This window comes from Oreochromis aureus, linkage group 5 (assembly GCF_013358895.1).
Source record: "Oreochromis aureus strain Israel breed Guangdong linkage group 5, ZZ_aureus, whole genome shotgun sequence".
Lineage (NCBI taxonomy): Eukaryota > Metazoa > Chordata > Actinopteri > Cichliformes > Cichlidae > Oreochromis > Oreochromis aureus.
This window is the reverse complement of record NC_052946.1, coordinates 32720973-32742774: the sequence shown is the minus strand read 5'-3', so window position 1 is coordinate 32742774 and position 21802 is coordinate 32720973. Positions and strand designations below refer to the sequence as shown.

General features: G+C 36.9%; 2 protein-coding genes across 2 annotated transcripts; one reads left to right on the top strand and one right to left on the bottom strand.

Annotated features, from left to right (window-relative positions):
• Nucleotides 1-1157: 1157 nt before the first annotated feature.
• On the top strand, nt 1158-12217 carry pkp1b (plakophilin 1b). The gene is made up of 13 exons (XM_039612732.1): nt 1158-1581; nt 3304-3395; nt 4220-4635; nt 4746-4893; nt 5455-5662; nt 6084-6252; nt 7870-7987; nt 8510-8686; nt 10068-10238; nt 10379-10532; nt 10746-10932; nt 11111-11195; nt 11562-12217. The coding sequence occupies exons 1-13, from the start codon at nt 1167-1169 to the stop codon at nt 11634-11636; spliced, it is 2415 nt and encodes an 804-aa protein (XP_039468666.1). The 5' UTR covers nt 1158-1166; the 3' UTR covers nt 11637-12217.
• A 663-nt stretch (nt 12218-12880) lies between these two features.
• tnnt2b (troponin T type 2b (cardiac)) lies at nt 12881-20870 on the bottom strand. Its single transcript, XM_031736650.2, has 13 exons — nt 20758-20870; nt 20563-20607; nt 20436-20443; nt 18433-18459; nt 18285-18306; nt 18127-18190; nt 17910-18026; nt 17745-17822; nt 17470-17571; nt 17276-17385; nt 17044-17134; nt 15652-15692; nt 12881-13288 (listed from the first exon to the last, which is right to left on the bottom strand). The coding sequence occupies exons 2-13, from the start codon at nt 20589-20591 to the stop codon at nt 13249-13251; spliced, it is 729 nt and encodes a 242-aa protein (XP_031592510.1). The 5' UTR covers nt 20592-20607; nt 20758-20870; the 3' UTR covers nt 12881-13248.
• Between the last annotated feature and the right edge of the window lie 932 nt (nt 20871-21802).

Genomic DNA, 21802 nt, shown 5'->3' with positions numbered 1-21802 from the left:
TCACACCTTTAGTCTGACAGCAGACAAGCTCAGACATGGGTGTGGTGCATTTAAATGCTCCCCCCCCCCCTCCCCCACTGCAAATATGAATAATACATTAACTGCACACAAGGTAGAGGTTTCAAAGTTGATCAAGTCGAAACACAAATATGGCATACAACTGGATATGCATATGTTTAAGACGCGCTGACATGTAAAGTGTTGTATACCTGTGCAACTTTGGTTAAAACTGTATGTTTGGCAGTTATTCTGTTGCAAATTCCAAAATCTAATTAATAACCTTCCATAAATGATCTAGGTATACAGCTCATCAGAACTGGTTTAAATTTTCACTCCAGCAAAGTGATAGCCTGGCTTTTGGAAAATGGAAAATGGATACCGGTATTGTAAATGATAGTCTCAAAAGGCTATTTAAAGACTTATTTTTGTTTTGCAAAAGGAACTTGTAAATTGCAACAAATAAGTAAGCAGCACCTCACCAGTTGTGCTTTTTTCTTGTGCATTATTAGTAGTCAAATAGATTTAACAAAGCTTGCACATTGCAAGTTATATTATCCTGTTATGGCACATATTTCTCACAATATAAGTTAACAAAGTTAACTGTTTTGTTTAATACTTTTTGTTTTGTTTTGCAGCATGTTGTAGAAATTGCAGCCTTTTCCGGCTTTCTCTGTGCTCAAACTTAAGGAGGAAAAAGACCGTGTGAACAGGTCTAAACATGGGTTAACCTCACTTAACACTTTCTTTTTCTCTTCTCCTTATTTGCTTGACATTAGTTGGCAACAAAAGTCTTGTTTCCATGGCAGAAAACACAACATTTAATCACTCAGTTATTCAATCAGTTTTTACTCCTGTGATTGTTATTAAGCAGACATCTATTGAGTGCCTATTGAACTTTTCCGTTCAAACAGTGTGTGTGTGTGTGTGTGTGTGTGTGTGTGTATACAAGTCAAGTTCATGTTGCTGAAATGTGTGTTTAAATCTAGTATTTTTGGTATTTTCTCTCGTCGTCATATGTTTTAGTTGAACAAGAACAAAACCTGGCAGTCGTTTCTAGGTAAATAATTACTTACAGCTTAACTGCAACTACGATGAAATAAGTAGAAATATTCGAAGACAAATAGACTGCTTAACTGTTATTATTTCCCAGTACTTTAAACGTCCCTATGTTATGTTCTTTGCTAGACTGTTCCTTATACGTATATGTTAAAACAACAGAAAAAAGTAAAAGTGTCACGCTACGGCAGTCCTGTCGTCGTATTGTGTCCGTATGGGCGCGGTTTATTGCGCAGGGCAGGGCAAGGTGCGCTTTCTTCAGACTGCACGTTCGGCGACTGTCGAATTTCACTTGTCGGTGCTCCCGCGGAGCCGTCGGGACATTTAGAATAATGTCGAAAGGAAACCCGCTCAAATCTGTCATTTCCATCGGGAATGTGGACGACACGTCACTTGCGATGCCGTCGGTTAACCAGAACCGAAGCGCACAGCAACGTGTCCTGGAGCAAGTTCAAAGTATGAAGCGGACAAAGTCGAAGTCCAGCACCAGCAGCAGAAGTGGATCTACTACTTTGTCTCCAACAAGTAAGATCAGCCACTACACCCAGAGAACAGATACAGCTTTGGACGCTTAGGAATATCAAGGAGATCTTGGAGATTATGAGCCTGAAAGTGAAAGAAAACAGTTAAAAATGTTGACCCTGTCGGCTTCTTCAGGACTCTAACTCTCATTATTAATTACAGCGTATAGAAAGCCATTCAAGAAACGTGTTTCCCCCGTTTGGGTTTCGCAGTTTAAGATCTATACAGAATACAATACCATCTCTCCTTAGTCCCTCTAGACGAAATCCATAACTTTTTATGTTCGAATATGAAGCCAACATAAACCAACTTCATATTAATATCATAATCATTTGTAGATGTTTTTGTTGATAATATTCTGTTTTTAATTACAGAGAAACTGTAGCTCAGGCTGAATAATACAATGCATCAAAACTTATGGTTCTTATGGTTTGCTACCAGAGAATCAGCCTTAGAATGCCTTGCTATTGGTTCTCCAAGTCACTGGATTCTAATATTTCTCTAAAAGATTACCTGATGCATAGTGTTTGGTTGTGCTGGAGAATACTCAACGTCAGCTTAAAGTCAGCTTTGAATTAAGATAGCATTTGATTTGTTGCATTTTCATACTTATTCATCTAATCATTGAGCCCTTGTGCTCCATGGGGGCATTGTCAGGTCAGGAGAGGAGACCCCTTGCATCAAGATAGAAATTTTTTCTAATAATTGATAAATTGCTTAAAGGCCTCAGAATTCTTGTTTTCATCCTGTTTTTTCCCAGTAGTACTGAGAAGGCATTTAAGCATAATTTAGGCTTTTTTGTGAACAAAATGTACTGGATGTGCAACTGAATGTACAGCATAAACTGCAAAGAAATATTAATGTCACCTCTGATCTACTACTACTACCACAAAAAAAGAAACAACACAAGCAAATCACATACCTGTATTTAAAATATAAGAAAGATAGGTGTAAATTATTTAATTGAGTTATTACAGATGTTGTTTTTGACAGCTCAGCTTTACTATACCACAGGAAGTATGACAAATGTTCCTTTACTATAAAAAGTGTGAGTAGGAAATAATATTTATTCACAATATAACATTTAACAAGGATTGGATTTTTAAGAGATGCTACATAACCTGACCTTACAGAGCTACAACAGGATGCACTTCAGAAATAATTTGAGTAATGTCAGAAAGCAAGTCCAGCACAACACAGTCTGCAGAGTGTGTACATAAAGGTCAGTAAACAAATGGACACTTGTTCAGCAGCCTAACTAACAAACAGAGTGGAATCAGTTATGTGGGTGTTATGAGGAAAGGCGTAATAGAGCTAAAACAGAGAGCGCGGTGAAGCTTTCTTTCAGGAAGAAACCAAAAGTTAGTGGATGTCACATGTGTAGTGTTACTTTCTCACAGAATTTAATATATGGATTCATAAAATGAGAGTTCCAGTGTGTCCGTTACATGTTTAAAGACAAGAACCCTTACAGACGCTGATATATTTATGCTTCCACTTAAGGCCTCTGCTTACTACTAGGCTGAAGTGTTGTCTAACTTTTATTTCATTTCCTTCTTTTTTCTATCAGCACGGTAAATTTATGCATAAACACTACATCAGATATGCCGACAGGAAACAATATTTTTAACTTTTTTTGCTAAAGGCAAATGCCGTAAATTACTGATCATAAATCAGGTGATTATTGTACTGTTACAGCTGAAGAATGTCTACATTTCTCCTCAGGCCCTTCGTTTGACTCTGTGTTTGAAGAAATCCCGAAATCACCTCAGAGCACAAATGGAATTATGCTCCTTAAGAATGGCTACTCTAGAAGTGTAAGATTATGAATATCTTTTTTTTCACTGTTTGTAAACGCAAATATTTTGTGGCATTTAGGGATGCTTAGACTATTAAATTGAAAAAATACCACTTACATTATAGGATCTTCTTTTATTAGTATTATTGTTATTGTTCTTATTGTTTAATTAGTGACACTATTATCAAAAATTAATTTATACTTAGAAAAAATAAAGGAATTCTTAAATCAACCATTAGATAGTGGGTGAATGAAACATTCCATTGACACACATTGTGGGACTTGTTGAGAACAAAATTATGTAACAATGGTCAGTGATTAACCCTTTGAGGGTTGGATTCAAAATCACACATCAAGTTGAATTTAATCTTGTCTCTTTATTTTTTTTACGCGTATTTTTGGAATCATTCCAGAGTCAGAATATTTTTAGAGATAAGTCTTATGGGGTATTTTTGTTCAACACCCAAACCTTCTAAAATCTTACCTGCACTGCTGTTCTTGGGACGTACTGATTTATCATTATTGTATTATTGTATTATTTTTTGTGTGTGTATAGATGTAGCTATCTGTCTTTATAGGTATCCATCTATCTATATAGATGGATAGATAAGGTTTGAATAGAAAACGCGAAGACACAAAAATTGTTTTTAAATCCTTCCAGAGGCTCCTCCCTCAAAAATCTATTTAAAAGCCTGCCAGGCATTAAACCACAGGGTTGCAAACTTAGATGCTCTTTCACAGTTTGATTTGCTCCATGCGAGTCTCAGTGCTGGTAAAATAAGTCTTCGTGACACAGTAATATATTTGATTGCAAACACATGTATCTTTTTTGTGGCTCTGCAGCTCAGCTATGAGAAAAACAGTACCCAGCAAAAGGCCAACATCTCCCAGGGATCCAGTGTGAACAGATACACAGTATCTTCTGCCTATCAATATAAGAGTCACTATGCCCCTGTTGGGCCTATGGGAGTCGGTCAGAGCAACAGCAGCCGCAGCGAGCCCAATCTGGTATTACATCAGCGCACCATGCCGTCACGTTCGGGCCCATCAAAGAGAATTCAAACCATGAAGATTGGTGCCGGCAGGTCACAAAGAGCCACCAGCCAGTTTATAACGAGGACCACGGTACCCCAACCGCAGTATGCTGCAAACGGTCAGACTAAAGCAAACAATCAGTTCATATGCAGTCGAATTGACACAGTTAAAGCCCCAAAGCCCACCATTACCGAGCCTGCATCCAAAAGCAAAATGGATTCTGGGTGAGGCGAAAAATACATTTTGTCATTTCCTGAATTTCACTTTTAGATGTTATGTTATGATTAAACAAAATTGCTAATAAAAAAACAAACATCTAAATATTTTTTCATAGCTCCAATGGAAATGCCAAAATTGATAAAGCTGATATTACTATGAAGGAGGCTGTGGACTATCTAGCCAGCGATGAGGAGACGTATCAGCACTGTGGAGCTTCCTACATCCAGCACAACACTTTCATTGATGACAAAGCTAAAGAGGAGGTAGCTTACCTCATTCTTAATATGTTTTTAATATGTTCATATGTTTTTATCTTATCTTGCTGTGGTGTTGGAATGCTTATCATTTCCTCCTAAGTGTAACCTGGATCAGTATTGCTTTTATGAGACATGGAAAAGGACAGAGGTGAAGGAAATACATTGAATATGAATCACTTGTGTTACAGTAAAAAGCTCCTTGAGCTGACTTTTGTGATTTAGTGCTATATAAATAATCTTTTATTTGATATTCTAAAAAAATGCAACTGGCATATTTACAAAACCAGTTAAACTTAAAATCCTTCAGGTTTCAATCACAATTTATTCAGTGACGCTTTATTGGATTTGTAGTAGCAGTGAATGCAGTTTCAAATTACAGCAAATGCTGAGTAGCTGCTAAGTTATACCATTGTTAAAAATGTACTTTATGCTCTTTAATAATGCAATCATTTAATATTAGGCTTCACATGGATTCAATACTAAATGATCACTTGAAATAAATCATTTTCTTTCTAACAAAAAAATGATTCCAAGCTGCACTTATCCTGAAGTCATGTGTTCCCGCAGGTCTTAAAGCTTAATGGCATTCCTCCGTTGGTGAATCTGCTGCGCAGCCCCAGTTTGCAAGTCACCTCTACAGTCTCAGCTGCTCTTCGTAACTTGTCCTTCAAAAACGAGAAAAACAAAGAGGAGATACAGCGCTGCGGTGGCATCACACAGGCTGTTGCTCTGCTCAAAGATGTAAACTCTTTAGATCTTCAGAAACAGCTGACAGGTACATATTATCACACTGAAATATGCACCTCTATACAAACGGACACACGCCTAACCAAACAAGTCTGACAGGGAGCCACTGTTGTGTATTATTACATAACAGTGTTTACTTAGTGGGGCCCTCATCAAGTTCTGGCACATTATATAAGTTTACTGTTTTTCAGAAGAAACTACCCAAACTGATTTCATTTAGGTGCAGTTAAACAAAGATTCTGTAAATGTGTTGAAGAAGGAACAGTTAACACTACAATTGCATCTGGATAGCACATAAAATAGTAAAACAGTTGAGAAAACAGCCAAATACATATATAAACCTAAACCTATAAAATCACCCTGAATTCTTTTATATTTTTGCAACAGGCAGTGATTGACTATTTCATTGCCATTTTGATCTAACCGGTCATGTTTCCTTTTCTTTCCAGGTCTTCTGTGGAATCTGTCTTCTGTAGACCATCTGAAGCCAGAGCTGTTGAAGAGTGCACTGCCTGTTTTAATGGAGCGTGTAATTCTTCCTTACACAACAGGTCCCAACCAGCTCAATGGGAACAGTAAAGATTCTGACATCTTTTTTCACACCACAGGATGTCTTAGGTAAGAAGAATCATGTTCTAGGGGAGCATCACCATTGAATTCATTGCTTTTCAGGGTTTGGTGTCTCTGAGCAGTGAATAGATATCAAACAACCAGTAAAGTTTGCATTATGTAACAATCTTTTATATTTTTCTTTCCTTAATTACTGATTTATTTTACTGGGTTATAATTATATGAGATAGAGAAGGTTGGTGATAAGCTAAAGGCAGCATAAAACTGTTTAAGAGTTGGCTTCCTTCACATGTGACAGGTCTTAAATCATCATTATGGGAGTGAGATTTACAGATGATACACTCACCAGGCACCTTTTTAAGTACACTTATTCCACTACTTAACATAAATATCTTATCAGCCAGTTACATGCAGCAACTAAGTGCACTCAGGGTTGTAGACACAATTAACAGGATCTGCTGAAGCTCAAAATTAGCATCAGAAAGATGACTTTGAGTATGGCAATGTTGTTGGCAGATGGGCCAGTCTGAGTATTTCATAAACTGTTGATCTACTGGAATTTTCTCACACAACCATCTCTTATTTTCACTTATTATTTTCACTTATTTTCACTTATTATTTTCACTTATTTTCTGATGGCTGCTGTAAGCAGAGTAACACAGCATGTCACAAAGCTCAAACAAACTCTTACTAGTTTCTTGAAAATGACAATTACTCAAATGGCCTTGACATCAGATCTCAGTGCAATAGAGCACCTTTGGGTGGATTATCAGATTTGCATTATGGATGTGCAGCCAGCAAATTTGCAGCAACTTTGTGATGTTATGATGACAGTATGGACCAAAATGTCTGAGACGTGTTTGCTCTACCTTGTTGAATCTATCCCAAGAAGAATTCAGGCAGTTTTGGCAAAAAGGGGTTCCGATCCACTATAACAAGGAGTAGCTAATAAAGTGGCCAATGAGTGTATGTCCTAAGTGCAATATACTGAAAATCACTTGTTCTAAACCTTTAAGTCATACACTATCAATCAGGAGCATGGTAGAGCTACAGAAACACATTAAGAGATTTAACTCTTATTATAATGAAGTTATAATGGATGCACACATGATAGTTTATTAAATCAAAAATCAGTTTGAGCCAGTTTGAACATGTGTTAAAAATGTGTATGATGTTTTTTTAAGGTAAGCTAGCTTCTTTATCGGGGTTGCTGCTTTTGAAGGATTGTCTTCAGAGGTCTGTTGTAATGGTTGGTAATACATTGTAATCTAATGACGTAGAGTATGATAAGTTATCTAAAACATGACTTCAGTCTAAAGCACCTGCCTGACTTCCTGTATTATTCTACATTGCAGCTCTTTGTTTTCTGTTTTAATAATGGCTGTATAGGACTAACATTGTTTACTTTTAAGGTAAGGTTCAATTGTTCTTAGATGAGATTTCTTTCGAGGGAATTCTTGATACCTTTCCTGTGACGCCTTGTGTAACTGCTTTAGTCTGACAGATAAACACATTGCAGTATCTACAGTGAATGAGTAAAGTATTTATTTACTTTGCTTGTACTTTCACATTTTTACCAATATTAAAAAGTAAATGAGTTTGCCAACAATATTTCTTACTCTGAGGTGTCTAATTAACATGTGTCTTGTGTTTTAATCTCAACAGAAACCTCAGTAGTTCTAAGCAAAGCTACAGACAGACAATGAGAAAATGTCGGAATCTGATCGACTGTTTGGTCGCTTATATCAAAGAGTGTGTGCAAACAGGAAAAGAAGATGATGAGGTAAACGGTGTGAAAAGCGTTGTATATTTAAGTTTTTTGCATAACATACTATAGAGAAAGTGAGATAACTGTTGTGTTCAGCTTGTACATATGTTTTTTAGAACCTAAAAAGTTCTCAAAAAGTGCATATTAAAAAAAAGTGTTTCTTATTCTTTCTAATCACATTTAATTCTGCATAATTACCTGCTCTAACTGAGTTTCACATTTAGTGCCACACAGTTTTTTTTATGTAGTCAAATGATCTTAAAGAACTACCTGTCATTTTACAGTAATTTTCCATAATAACTCATGATCTAATTATTATAATTATTGAAAATCTGTCTCCATTATTCTCTGTTTATTATTGTAGGGTTATAATATAAAGCCTCTTGACACAAGTGTTTTGATTTGGTGCTATGTCAATAAAAATTCATTTGAGTTCATCTTTTTTATTAGTTTACATTGCACGTTTCATGTCAGTGAACTCAATGAACTCTAATGTCTGACTGTTATCATCTCTATGTTTTCCCTTGTTGAAATCAGTCAGTTGAAAACTGTGTGTGCATCCTGCACAATCTGACATTCCACCTGGAGGCCGAGGCTCCTGAGCTGTTCATCAGGATCAATGCTTTGGGTAAAAACATATACAGGAGCAACAGCCAGGACAATATCAGTCCCATCGGTTGTTTCAGCACTCGGAGCAAATCATTAGAACGTGAGGTGAGAAAGACAAATGTACATATTAGCATGGATAAAGTCCTAAGTAGTACTTTTGAACTATCAGAAGTAGTTTAAAAAGTACCTACAAGTACCTGTCAGTCTAGACAGAACCTGTTATCCCTGCCTTTCCCCTCTGCTGGAAGGGGATTTGCTGACAAATGATTTATTACTTGCGCAAACATTATAGAAGTCATTATTAATTCCAGTGTTTGAAATTCTTACAGTGACAGTGGGAAACTTTCTGATCTGGCTCCTAAATGTCTGTGATAGTTGTAACCTTATACTTCAGTCTGTTGCTCATTTGATAAAACCTTTAGAGCTGATTCAAAACAAGACTGACATGTTCTTGTTAAAAAAATCCCAAAATAAGCTAAGAGACAGAAACTTCTTCAAACATTATTTGGGTTTGGATGTCAGTTTTTAAAGTCACATCACCTGAATGGCATATTATCACTTAAAAAACATAATTTTTTCATCCTCAATGGAACTAAAATCAAAGGTTTATATATTCAAATAATTAATCAATAAGAGAAATATACTTAGCATACTGATCAAGTAAATTTAATTTGACCAGATTCTATTAAATGTATTGTTTTACATTTTACTCATGCAACAAAATTCCATGGAAAGTTGACAAATTACTTAAAGTCAATGTTTTTTTCAGACTGTATCTGAAACTGATGCGTAGAAAATGGTTTATATCTCCATCTCACCATCTCCATAGTTATTAAAAAATGTTTACTCAAAAAGCAAAAAACCACAGTTCTTAGACATGCATGGAAATGACTAATCCAATAGTCACAACGGAGATCGAGAAATCTTTTCATAGTCTACAAATCTCGTAAAGGCGTTTCCCCTTGGTACATCGCTAACTTTCTTTTTCACGGTTGGCTTATAACCCAAACAGACCTCTAAAATAAATCTTTTAACAATAAACAAAATTGTATTAAACTTTTTGTAGAGTTGCTATGATTTTTGGGGGTGGAGGGATGAATTGTTGTGTGGTGTACTTGACCCTGTGATTAAATGACTTTCTTTCTGCATTTTTACTCATGATTTTTCCTTTAACTTAAAGTACATTGACATCATCTGTGATAAAATGTGCTGTATAAAAAAAATCCAAATAGGCACATTAATAATGAGAGCTCGCAGGATGGGTTTCAACTTGTAGTACCGTATTGCATTCAATACCATCACTTTTTTCTGAATTGCCCAGATTTACTTCATGTTCCTGCAAAAATTGTTATGCGCACTGTGAGTCTCCACTACTTAAAAATAATCACCTGCATTTAGAGATTAAAAAATGCTTTTTCAACTCATTTATGGAGGACAATTTAGTAGGCCAGAGATAGATAAAGATCTTGCTCTCTTTCTTGTCCAGTATCACTTTGACTTCCCAGTTGTTGAAGAGTCACAACCTGCTGGGGCAAGCTGGCTGTTTCATTCCAAAACCCTGGAGAGTTACCTGTTTTTGCTTGGCTCTAGCCAGCGAGAAGAAACACGGGAAGCCTGTTGTGGAATATTGCAGAGTCTCACTGCACAGGAAGGCCTCGTAAGGAGAAATATTTTACAAATAGCTATCTAACACTGATAACATTTTCACTTGTCTTTTAAAACTTAATTTTGGTTGCATCTACAGCTGTCATGTCATTTGCTGAGTTCAGGGGCTGATATGGGCTCTTGTATTCACAGGTCTCCAGGGCAATTGGTCAGACCATTGTACAGAAACTGAATGGGCTTCAGGTTATCAGTCCCCTCTTGAATTCAGAAAAAGTCAACCTGCAGAGGAGTACAGTGGGTTTAATAGCCAACTTGACAAAGAACCCTGTCCTGCACAGTGCCATCAGTAAGAATTGGTTTTCATTCAAAATCTTTGTATTTCCCTTTATTGTGTACTCTATTTTAAATCTAAACAAAAGGCATTTTACTCTTAATTTTACTAGACTTAAAACAATAGAATAGTCTTTACCGTGAAATTTATCATCCTGAAAAATCCTTTGCAGCTTTACAAAATTTGGTTTTTGTTTAACAGTCATTGGATTTTATCTTATCATTAAAGGTCGTAAAGGGCTTCCAGAGCTGCTGGTTATCCTCAGCAATGGCACCACGGGAGGGAATGAATCTGATGATACTCTTGCCATGGCCTGTCAGGCTGCCAGCTGCCTGTTTATGAAGAATCCCGAGATGAACAAGAACTTATTAAACAACAAGCTGATAAGCTCCCTGAACGATCTCAGCAAAAACATGTAAGATTCTTTGTTTAACTGCAGAGAGGTCTTTGGCTTGTATATGACGTAAATAAATAAACAGGTTTATTCAAGCTATGAGGGTTATCTGTGATTTCTTTGGAATTTGTATTTGGTATGTATATTTGAATTTCATGCTTTCAATCGAGTTTAAACACTTCCTTTCCCTCTCTCATAGATACTTCCCTAAATCCAGCAAAGCGTCAGCCCTGTTTCTCTACAAACTTTGGTCAGACAAAGATTTACAAAGCTTCCTGAAACGGGTGAGTGCCAAGATCTGTCATGTTTGGGTGTGTCCTTCGATTATCTTGCCTTAGACTCCACACCTCCCTCAGGTATTTGTGTGAGTCACATGTAGAAAGATTGAAGGATTAAACAGTGTTCTCGAGAAATGCCGGCTTAAAAACGAATGAGACATGAGTGATGTAGCTGAGGAATCTCGCAGCTCAGGTTTGATAAATCACTTGGGGGACTTTGTTTGCACATGTTCGTTGTCAAGATAAATCATTTTTTACCTTTGCCATTAACACAGCTGAGGTTAATGTTTGAGTTGAATGCACCACTTACTGTTAGACGAGTGTATTGACCGATGCAGAACACTCATTTATATTTAACTATTTGTCCTGCAGCAAGGGATGAGCAAGTCCTTATTTGTGAATGACATCACCATGGCGGCACAGCGGTCACTTCAAGTTGTTGATTAACAGCTTATCAGACCTCTGAAAGTTGTTCAGTGAAGTAACTCACCTGCAAGGACATAAAATCTCATCCCATTTCATCCATAAACTCGACATAGTACATGCATGAACAAATCACTACATGATGTTTTATATGCTGTAAAATTCTGTTTCCTTGTTGGAATATGGGTGAAAGTCTAGTACAATAAGAGCGAAAATGCAGAAAGTGCACAATTTTATTTGCTTTTCTCATTTTTAATGCTGTCATGTCATGTTTTTATATACAGTTTGTGTCCAAGCCTTCACTTTGGAACCATGAGCTTGCATAAATAGATAGTGACACAATGCCTAGGCTTTCATCTTGCACTGAAATGTGTGTCATAGCATGTAATGCACATGTAAGAATTTTGACAATGCATAACATGACCAAATAAAAAATAAATGATATTCTGTTAACATGGCTGCTGTAGGACATTTGATGTGTATCTCTATTTGTAAATACAACTTTTGCTGTTGGGATGTCCATCTATTTCATATGTATGATTGCCATTTTGAAATTAGCTAGCTGTATTGAACACAGTACTGGTAATAAAGCTGAAATAAATATATTCTTTTGGCTGCAAAGGTAATCCAAGAAATTTGAGTAATTCTGAGTCCTTTTTCACAGTCACTGCAGCATGAAGAAGTTTCCAATCTCATTCATGTCTCGTCACACCCCTTGGCTGCAGTTTGAAATGCTTCAGGGCAGATTAGCAACTCATCTCTCGCATTCTGTTTACTCCACCCCTATGATTTATTTTATTAATCCAGGCACTGCAGCTGTTGTTGCGCTCACTCTATTATATAACTGCTGACCAGATTTGAACTTTGGTCGTCCACATTTCAAACCACATAATCCACTGAACAGCCATGAGGGGATTTTGGGTCTGTGGGTGTTATTTAGATTTAGACTTCTGGCACAGCTGACCATATTTTAAATAATCACTTCATTGTACACTGGAGATTTATGTGTCTGTATGTATTCATTAATAAAAAGCTTGTATTACTGTGAGAATGCATCAACCTTATGTGGATGTCATATGTCAAAAGCCACAAATACAACAGGATAGCAAAGTAAAAGTAAGCTAACTGGAATCTGTAACATAAAACTATTAAGTCTAACTAAGTCAATCTGGCTTCATTAAAGCAGGTGTGGCCTTTATAACTATCATAGAGTTGGTATTCATCTGTAAGTTCCCACGAGTGCTGGAGCCACAGATACATGCTGCGTCCATTTTGTTAGATACAAGTTTATTTAAATTCCTTTCAATCACAAAATCCTACACACCAGAATTGATTCAGTTGCTCTGATTTCTTTCAGTCAGTTTTTTTTAAACTTTTGGATTCAGTTAAAAAAAAAAATCATCCTTATGTGTTACACATGGTCAGATGAACACAAGTTAAACCACATCATCTGATCAGTCTGCTGTCAGTAACTTAACATGCATTTTATTCCACTAACAACATCTAAAATTGTGTACTGTTTTTTTTATTGTTCTTCCATTTTCAAGTATTAAGAAAATATTATTATCCAGTTTCTTATGCTCAGTCGTTTACGGATGGCTGATGTTGCTGGTTTTTCTCCAGCTGATGTCAGACGTTACTTCCTCAGGCCACGCTTGCTCCTGCCACCCTTTGAACTGAGAATAAAATGAAAGTCAGCAGAGAATCATCATATCAGCTAGCACACAGCCTAGCTTTTGGGTGGTCATCTGTAGTGCTTGTTGAACCTTGTATTCAGTCCCACTGGCTGTATATCTGTTTGTCCAAACCTGTATGCAAGGCTGAGTGGCTGCATTCCTTGTGAGCTGACCCTTCAAATGATCTTTAGAAATGTATTTCATTCTACTGATGCAAATAAGTCACTGTGGCTGCATTTGAAATTTAAATTGTTTTAGGTAAATTTTTTGTCTTAGGGCTTACCTGTGTCTTTTCTAACATTTGAACTTCGTGTCACTGACTTTTTACATCACATTTCTTTGTCTTGCTAAAATCTTGGGTTGCTTTTTCCGAAGTAACTCGAGTCAATATCCATTTGCACTATTAAGCAGTAATTGCATTAAGATCAGTTTTGCAGCATTTCACTGAATCTGAATAGAGAGTGTAGCTCTGTGCACTTCAGGATTCATTCTTCTACCTCTATCAGCAGTCAAAACATAAATCGCAACTAGTGACCTAGTTCCAGTAACAGGCATACACACTTGTGCTATAACTTTGCCTTCACCATGTTTAATAGATGATGTGATATACTTCAGAACAGAGCTTTTTCTACTTACTTTTTACTCTCCATCATACTGGTAGAAGTTACTCCTGGTTTTATCTGTCTAAAGATTTTTTTCAGAACTGTACAGACTCGTTTAGATGTTTTCTGGCCAAGCTAGGAACTCATACCTATTTTCTGGCTGCTGTTCCTGCTCTTGATTGTAATCAGTGGTTTGCACCTTAAATCCTTTTTATGTCCATTTATGACTGAGTCTCTTGAAAGTATATCTTGACAATTATACTACAACCTCCTAAAGAGTTTTCTTGACTGGGTCTGATGTTGAAAAATATTTTTTCTCTTAACCATGGAAATAATTCTGTCATCATGCTCTTTAGTTGTCTTCTGTGGTCATTGAGACCTTTTAGTGTTGGTGAGCTGGCCAGTGCATTCCTTCTTTTTAAGAACCAGATTGTTGATGAGGCCATTCCAAAGGTTTTTGCTATCTCTTTGATGCTGTCTCTCAGACTAATTAATGGCCTCGCTCACTTGCATGAACATGCCTTTGGACCTAATTTTAAATAATAAGTGAATATATACCAAATGCAAATTTTACATTTGGAATAAACTCTTTTATATGTTTAAGATGTCAAGGAATAACAAGGGAAGAGGCCTTATCTAGCCATGAAACCATTTATCAGAAAATTGCTCAATTACTTTTGAGCCTTTAGAAATGGGTGACTGCAGAAAAAGTCATTTTTGCAATGCAGTGCAATATTTTGTTAAACCTCAATGTACATAGATAAAACTGAAAAATTACTAAAAAAAAATGGTCAAAATACTTACAGACCCATGTCAAATGTTTGGGCCTGTGGCTTCTACAAACTTGATGTCACACTGGGTGCATTTCAGTAGCTTACAAGAGTTATGTTTTCATTATCATTTGAATTATTTTCAGAATATGGTGAGTTAAAATACTTTAGTGAAAGGTTTTTAGTGATGAAAAATTTTAGATAAAAAATAAACAGTGTGCGTATTTTTATGCATATGATCTGAATATAGAATTACCATGACTACTCACTCGGGTTGGAGAACACGCTACAACAGCAGCCCTCAGATACTGGAGTGACTCAAAGCTTTTTAATAGCTGTATAATGGGATGTGCTAATCAGTAACTGCCTACTATGTTTATCTGTTGTTGCTACACAACTTCGTGTCCCCTGTACCTTTATAACCTATGAAGGTTTTTATAAATTCAGATTTATTTCAGTCTGTTGATTTTTTTAACTTGTTGACTCAGGTGTGTTCCTGGTTTGTATATTCTGCATGAAAACCAGTATTAGAACTTGCTAGTTTTTATTCAGCCCTTCACTATTTTTATTGTAAAGCCTACATGGCGTTAGCTGGAAAAATATGCATGGTCTTAGTTTGGGTGTGTATATGTTCTTCAGACATGCCAGCATATACTTTTCCCAGTCCTGTTTGACTGGATATATTCAGGAAATTTTAGCCCTACTATAGGGGTTGCCAAGACAAACGGTTACTTCTACTACTGTTTCAAAAGAATGGACACCATTGTTGTTAGAAAGCAGGGGGGAAGCTGAAATGAGAGGAGGTGGAAACCTTTTATTGATAAGTTTCATTACTACTTTCTCCTCTTACTTTGCTGTAGTTCTACATTTCTACCCAGCTTTGCAGTCTCTAGTCCATGCTATGTGTTAGAAAGCACCAAATAAAATCCTAATTTTTGTACGTTACCTTTGCTACTCAATGACAACAGAAACCACAACAGAATAGACTTACATTTTCTGATGATCACTGACACGATTTCTCAGCACCGTGACCTGAGAAAACAGTAGTATAACAGTTCATTGATATCTATACTGTGAAAAACCAACATGTTGACTTCTTGGCATTTGCTTTACTATATAAAAATCATCACATCTCCATAAAAACCGTGCAACTAGAAAAACATGAAAGAAAATCAAACTACAATAATTTTTTTTCAAGAGTAACTGTGGAGGTTAAATTTAAACCAGTCAGACATAACATTATGACCACCTGTCTAATGTTGTGCTGGCAAAACAGCCCTGAACCATGGAGGCATGGTATCTACTAGACCCTTGAAGGTGTGCTGTGGTATCTGACACCAAGATGTTAAAAACAGATCCTTTAAGCCCTGTAAGCTGCAAGGCGGGGCCTCCATGGATTGTACTTGTTTATCCAGCAGGACCCAAGGTTTCCAAGCAGGTATCACTGATGTCCCACTGCCAGGTGTAAAAGGAAACATGATCCATCTGACCAGGCCACATTCTTCCACTGCTCCGTGGTCCAGTTCTGATCCTCATGCGCCCATTTTTAGCACTTTCAGTGGTGCAAAGACGCCAGTAGGGGGGAATAAGAATTACCATTAACTTTGTTGGCAATTTGAGTTACAGTAGCACATCTGTTGGACCTCAACACAAGGGTCAGCCTTCTCTCCCTATGTGCATCAATGAGCCTTGGCCATCCATGCTACTCGTTCACCACTGTTCCTTGTTTGGACCACTTGCTCTGACCCAGTCATCTCCATCCATCTATTCACTTACGCTTATCAGTGTCATGGGGCGAGGGCTAAAGCCTGTCCCAGCTACCACAGGGCAGATATACCCCGGGAATCTCTTGCAGGGCTAACACAGAGAGACAGACAACCATTCAAACTCAGATTCACATCTATGGGCGATTTAGAATCACCAATTAACCTAACACCACTACTCTAAGGACCTTGGAAAGAAAAGCATCTGGACTTCTTTAAGTTTCTTGAAGACGATTCACCTCTCATCTGAGAAGCTTCTTCAGTTCTAAGAGCAAATGGTGGAGAATCTCAGATTTTTAAGTCTTATTGGGAGTGTCCCAAAGAGGGTCGTGCACCCCCCTATTGTTCCTCTGCCTAATCCACGAGCCAAGGTATGAAAACAGGTGTGGGTCACAATCACCAAAACCTTGGCTAGATGAGTACTATATTATCCCTTCTATTTTGGATGAGTTCCACTCATAATATATAAGAAAACGGTTGTGATTGCAATGGGTGTTCCCAGGCACCACACTTTCATGTTTTGTTTTCATCTTGGCCTGTATCCTAGAATCTGTCCACTCAAGAGGAAATCTTTCTTAGGTACAAGTGGCTGCAACAACAAGAATCTGTTGGCATTTTACCTCGTACTTCTGCTTTGTGCATTTTTGCTGAAGTTCAAATTTCTCGGCCTCTAGCTGGCGCAACCAGTCCCAAAGATCCTTAGCCTTTTCTCTGTAGAGAAAATGTTATGACAGTTTGCTGTATAGTGATCAGATAATGAATAGAGATTATTTTTATGTACATGACAGATATTTGGAATAAATCAAGAGAAAGTAAAGTGTTTTAGTAACTTATGCTACAGTGTCCTTTTACCTGAGTTTGTCCTCTTTCAAATGATCAATATTTAATTCTTTCCGTCGATCATTCAGAATCTTTCTCTTCTTTTCTCTTTCTGTTGGTTTTTTTGTCCCGCTTTGTGTTTGCTGGAAAGGAAACAAGCACAAGCAGAAATGGACTTTAACATGGACTTGATAGTAAGATGCTTTAATGGTAAACTAGATTGTTACCCTGTATCCAGTGAAAGTCAGGTTGGACAGAATCATCTTCTTCCTTGCATCATCATCTGCTCTCTTCTTGGCTTCTTCTTCTTCTTTTCTGGCTTTCTCTTCCTGTTGGAAGGATGTAGAGTACCTTTGATTGTTCACACTATTGTGACTGCTGAAAGTGTCTGAATTTGCACAAACTGAATACAATTCATAGGTACAACTGTGGTTTCTTAGACAACTTAAACATGTAGGAAATATCTGTTATGTTCTGAAAATGTTACTGTAACTACACTTACTGCTAGTTTGTTCTGCCGTTCTCTTTCTCTCTCCGCTCTGATCTTCATCTCCTCTGCTCTCTCAGACCTGCGTTTCTCCTGATGTTGAAATGGAAGGACATTTTTAGTTGAAACGTAACTCAATCAAATGGTTGTTGAAACTATAAAAAGAAAAAAATAACATACAATACGCTGTGTGAGGCCAATAAGCTCTTCTTCCTCCTTCTTACGCTTCTCAAAGTGAGCTTCAATCAAAGTCTGGAGCTCAGTCAGGTCTTTTTCCATTCGTTTCCTTTGAATGTCCTGAAACATCAAGCTCATATTTTATTCAAACAACAAAAGAATATAGTTTACAAGTGTTTGGATTATTTGTTAATTTTAGTTGGCTCTAAAATTAACTTACGTCAAAGTCCACTTTTTCTCCATCTGGGATCTTAGGAGCTGCCAAGCCAGGCACAAAATTTGGCCTAAGGAAAACAAGAAAAAAATGTACCTATGTTTGTATTTTATTGGAAATTGTATTGTGTTTGACTTATACAAATATTTTAAAACTTTTCTTACCTTTGCTTGGGCTTTGCATCATCTGTGTATCCACAATAAAAAAAAAATCAAAGCATTTAGTAAATTAAATTAAAGCATTGAGAAATATTAGAACACATATTCTTTGACACACTGTAGTTCCTGTGTTTTGTAAATAACCCTTCCGTACCTCCTTCATTTTCCTCTGTGCCATCTTCTGAAAGATGAGATGCAATGTCAATACTGATTAAAGGAACAAAAAGCTCACAGCTTAAAGCTTAAAGCTATGGAAGTAGAAATCCTAATAATGAGACGCAACCTACACAAAATCTTCACACAACAAACCCATTAGTCACTGTCACTTTAGTCACTAAGTGGCTGTCAGTGATGATGGTGTTGGAATGACCCTAAGGCTCGTAAAGCACTTAGTATATGAGTCCGTTAAGAGGAACATCTCCCAAAGAGATGATAGATATAAAGGGCCATGCAGTCATACAAGCTTTTCTTGTCCAGTTTAGACCAGGCTGCTTCAGATTATCTTGAAAGACAACTTCATGTCTCTACTAGAGTCTCTGTCCATACAAAGAATGTTTATCTATCGATGCAACATTTTGAGTTAACACTTAAAATGTGTAACTTTACTTACAAACTACTTACTCTTATAACTAAAATATACACCTAAAGAAAATAAATTTATTTTCTGTAGTTCAGGTGCATTCTCAACTATGGAACTCACTTTAGTGAAAATTGTAAAAAATAATAGCATTTAATGTTTTTGCACATTATTTTCCTTTTACCTGACTTTTGGAATTCCTTCTTTTCCATCAAAAGGTTTGTTTGTTATTTAGAGCCCATCTGGATAACCCCTCCAAGCTACATAACAGAAATGTTATAAGCTAGTTTGCAGACTTTATTCCTTAGATGGGGCCCTTCTGTTCCTAAGTCTAGATGTAAGAAGAAAATCTGATTATTTTAAATCACTTCATTTTTTAATAGAGTTAAAGTTCTTTTTATGATTCTGTCTTTTGTCTTATAGTTGTGTTATATTTTTATTTTTGCTCAACTGTATTATTTTAATATTAAAATTAAGATAGTAGCTTTTTTGGATAGTGTTCCAGACAATACAGGACAAGTGGCTTTAGCCATAACACTCTCCCGTATTTAAAGATTCCTTTTAAACCAAAGACAAAAAATGTCAATAAAGTAGGGAAATAACTTTTTGGCTTTTTCGACCAGCTTCACTGTTTTCAGAGTACTTTAAATTCTGCTTTTTTGTTTTGTTTTGTCTTTTGGGATTTTTCTTTTTCCTATCCTCACCGCACCTCTGTAGGGAGAAACATTCCATCAAACATTTGTGGGCACAAATGGAAACTCAGCCTCTTGAAAAGAAGGTAAGTCAAACCAGCATTCAGGAGGTCCTGTAACAGGAATAAAACTGAACGTGTGTATTGTGCTCCTGCTGCTACCTTCCCCAAGGGCTTCTACTGAGAACATAGCCTGACCTACATTACTCACTAACAGCTACTGTTATCTCCATAGAGGGAGACAGGTGCTGCTTGGTTTCAGCCAAGCTTTACATGGGCTTGGGTGGACAGCCCCACAAAGGAGACAGAAATAGAGGTATGATCCTTTGTCTCTGCAATGGTGACCCACTGGACCATTTGACTGGAAAGGACAGATCCACTGGGATGTTTATAAAAGGTGAACTATCTCACATCTCAGACTGAGAGGACTGACTCAGAGTACAAAGGTCAATCTGGCAGAAAAGCTACAGAATAGCAGCCATCTCTACAGTGGCAACAAGATGCCAAAAATACAGTGGGCTGTGCAGTGAAGCCAGAAGCTTAGCAGATGCAGTGTGTTAAGTAATGATGGATGTTTAAATGGAAGAGTGGAAAGTGGCAGACAAAAGAAAAAAAGCAAAATGTTGCATTGTTGTCATAGATATTGTTTGTATAAACAAACAATAATATATTCCTCTCCTTCATAATGTAAAGAGCAGAGGTCAGCGAAAAGCAATGAACTTTGGCAAAGTAAATATGGGTGAGGCATTTCTATTGTAGCTGGATTTATGTAATACATGCAGACATGCAGCTGCATGAATCTGCAGCTTGTAAACTAGAGTGCAAACAGAAACAGTCAAAAACTTATCTAGCCCATGCATGGGTTAGGTGAACTGACAAAATGACTCACGTTCTCCTCTGAAAAAAGAAAAAACAGACCAAATTTTTTTGTTTTGTTTCACTTTTTAATTCCATTTGCGCTGGCATAACTTTGCAAACTTCAATCTTGTCTCTACAGAAAATAATTCAGTACTTACTCATATGCAGCATCCTCTGTGTCTGACATGTTTAGGATGCAGTTCCTGTAAATGCAAATATACATAGAAGCAAAGTTAATAATTTGGCTTCTACAGACTGAGAGAAACCCAAAATCTAACAAAAAAAAAGTATAAAAACAGTTATAGATTTTCTTTGATTGTTTAAAAAGACAGAACAGGAGCATGCAGACTTACCCAGCTCGTGCAATGTGGCTCAATGGGGAATTGTATACTGTGTCCTTCACTGTGGGCTATAAGCTTTTAAACCCAGTAGTGGATCACATGGCGGCAAGCTGCCCATGTCTACAATGGGTGGGCACATACTTGCAAACAGATGGCAGATAGCATCTACTAGAATGGGAAAACATGTATTCTCTATGGACTTGCCTTGACTATTTTTACCCTTTAAAACCTCAGCCAAACTGCACAGGATTATTGCTCTCTGAAGGTTTCAGTTTCTCATGAGTTAGGTTACCTATAATACTTATAAAAATATTTCTGTGTGCACACAAATACATTCTTGCATGGCTCAAGCTCTCCTGATATTTGCTGTCACTTCCTATTAGGATTCTGAAGATGAGTATGACATTTCTACAAGGTTTGCCTGCAGTTTTGTGATACAGTGAAGTAACGCATTTTTCCCACAGCAGAATACCAAAAACAATACTCACATAAAATTCACACCCTTTTTCAGACTCCATCTTCTGTTCATTGTCTTTGATTATAAACTCTGCCCTCAGTCCTTACATGCAACAACATGCCACCAACAACATCATTTATGACCATGCCAAGTCTTTTGATACTCCCGGTGTTTTCGGTAATGTATTCGACCCCACAATCAGGAGATCAGTCTTGAGAGCTGAAGCCAAAACTTTCTTTGCAAAGGTTATTCAATGGGAGTTCCTCCTCCACCCTAACTCTTTTCAGGTTGGCTCTGTTTTCTCACATGTCAGTCACAAGTCTTGTCAAAAGTACAGAGTTACATTTAATGCAAATATTCTATTCATCTATATGTATCATTATTTATTAATAATTTCACATAGTTTACTTGTCAAAATAAAATGTACTATGAGCTCATAGTGGACCAGGATAAATAACATGCTGTCCTGTTTTAGTGTCACTTGAGATGAATGTTTGTTAAAGATTTGTCCACTAAAAAATAAGCATTCAAAAAAGCTAGTCACATTTTCAAATTTTGGCTTGTACGTGTAAGTTTCCCCCCATAAAAACACATTTTGTG

Excerpts from the sequence above, each read along its gene's own strand:
- pkp1b (XM_039612732.1), top strand. The coding sequence starts at position 1,167 with ATGTTATGTTCTTTGCTAGACTGTTCCTTATACGTATATGTTAAAACA. Across the intron at positions 5,663-6,083 it reads TCTTCAGAAACAGCTGACAG|GTCTTCTGTGGAATCTGTCT; the intron begins GTACATATTATC and ends TTTTCTTTCCAG. Across the intron at positions 10,533-10,745 it reads TGTCCTGCACAGTGCCATCA|GTCGTAAAGGGCTTCCAGAG; the intron begins GTAAGAATTGGT and ends TTATCATTAAAG.
- tnnt2b (XM_031736650.2), bottom strand. The coding sequence starts at position 20,591 with ATGTCAGACACAGAGGATGCTGCATATGA. Across the intron at positions 18,027-18,126 it reads GAGAAAAAGTGGACTTTGAC|GACATTCAAAGGAAACGAAT; the intron begins GTAAGTTAATTT and ends TTGATGTTTCAG. Across the intron at positions 17,823-17,909 it reads TTGGCCTCACACAGCGTATT|GAGAAACGCAGGTCTGAGAG; the intron begins GTATGTTATTTT and ends TTTCAACATCAG.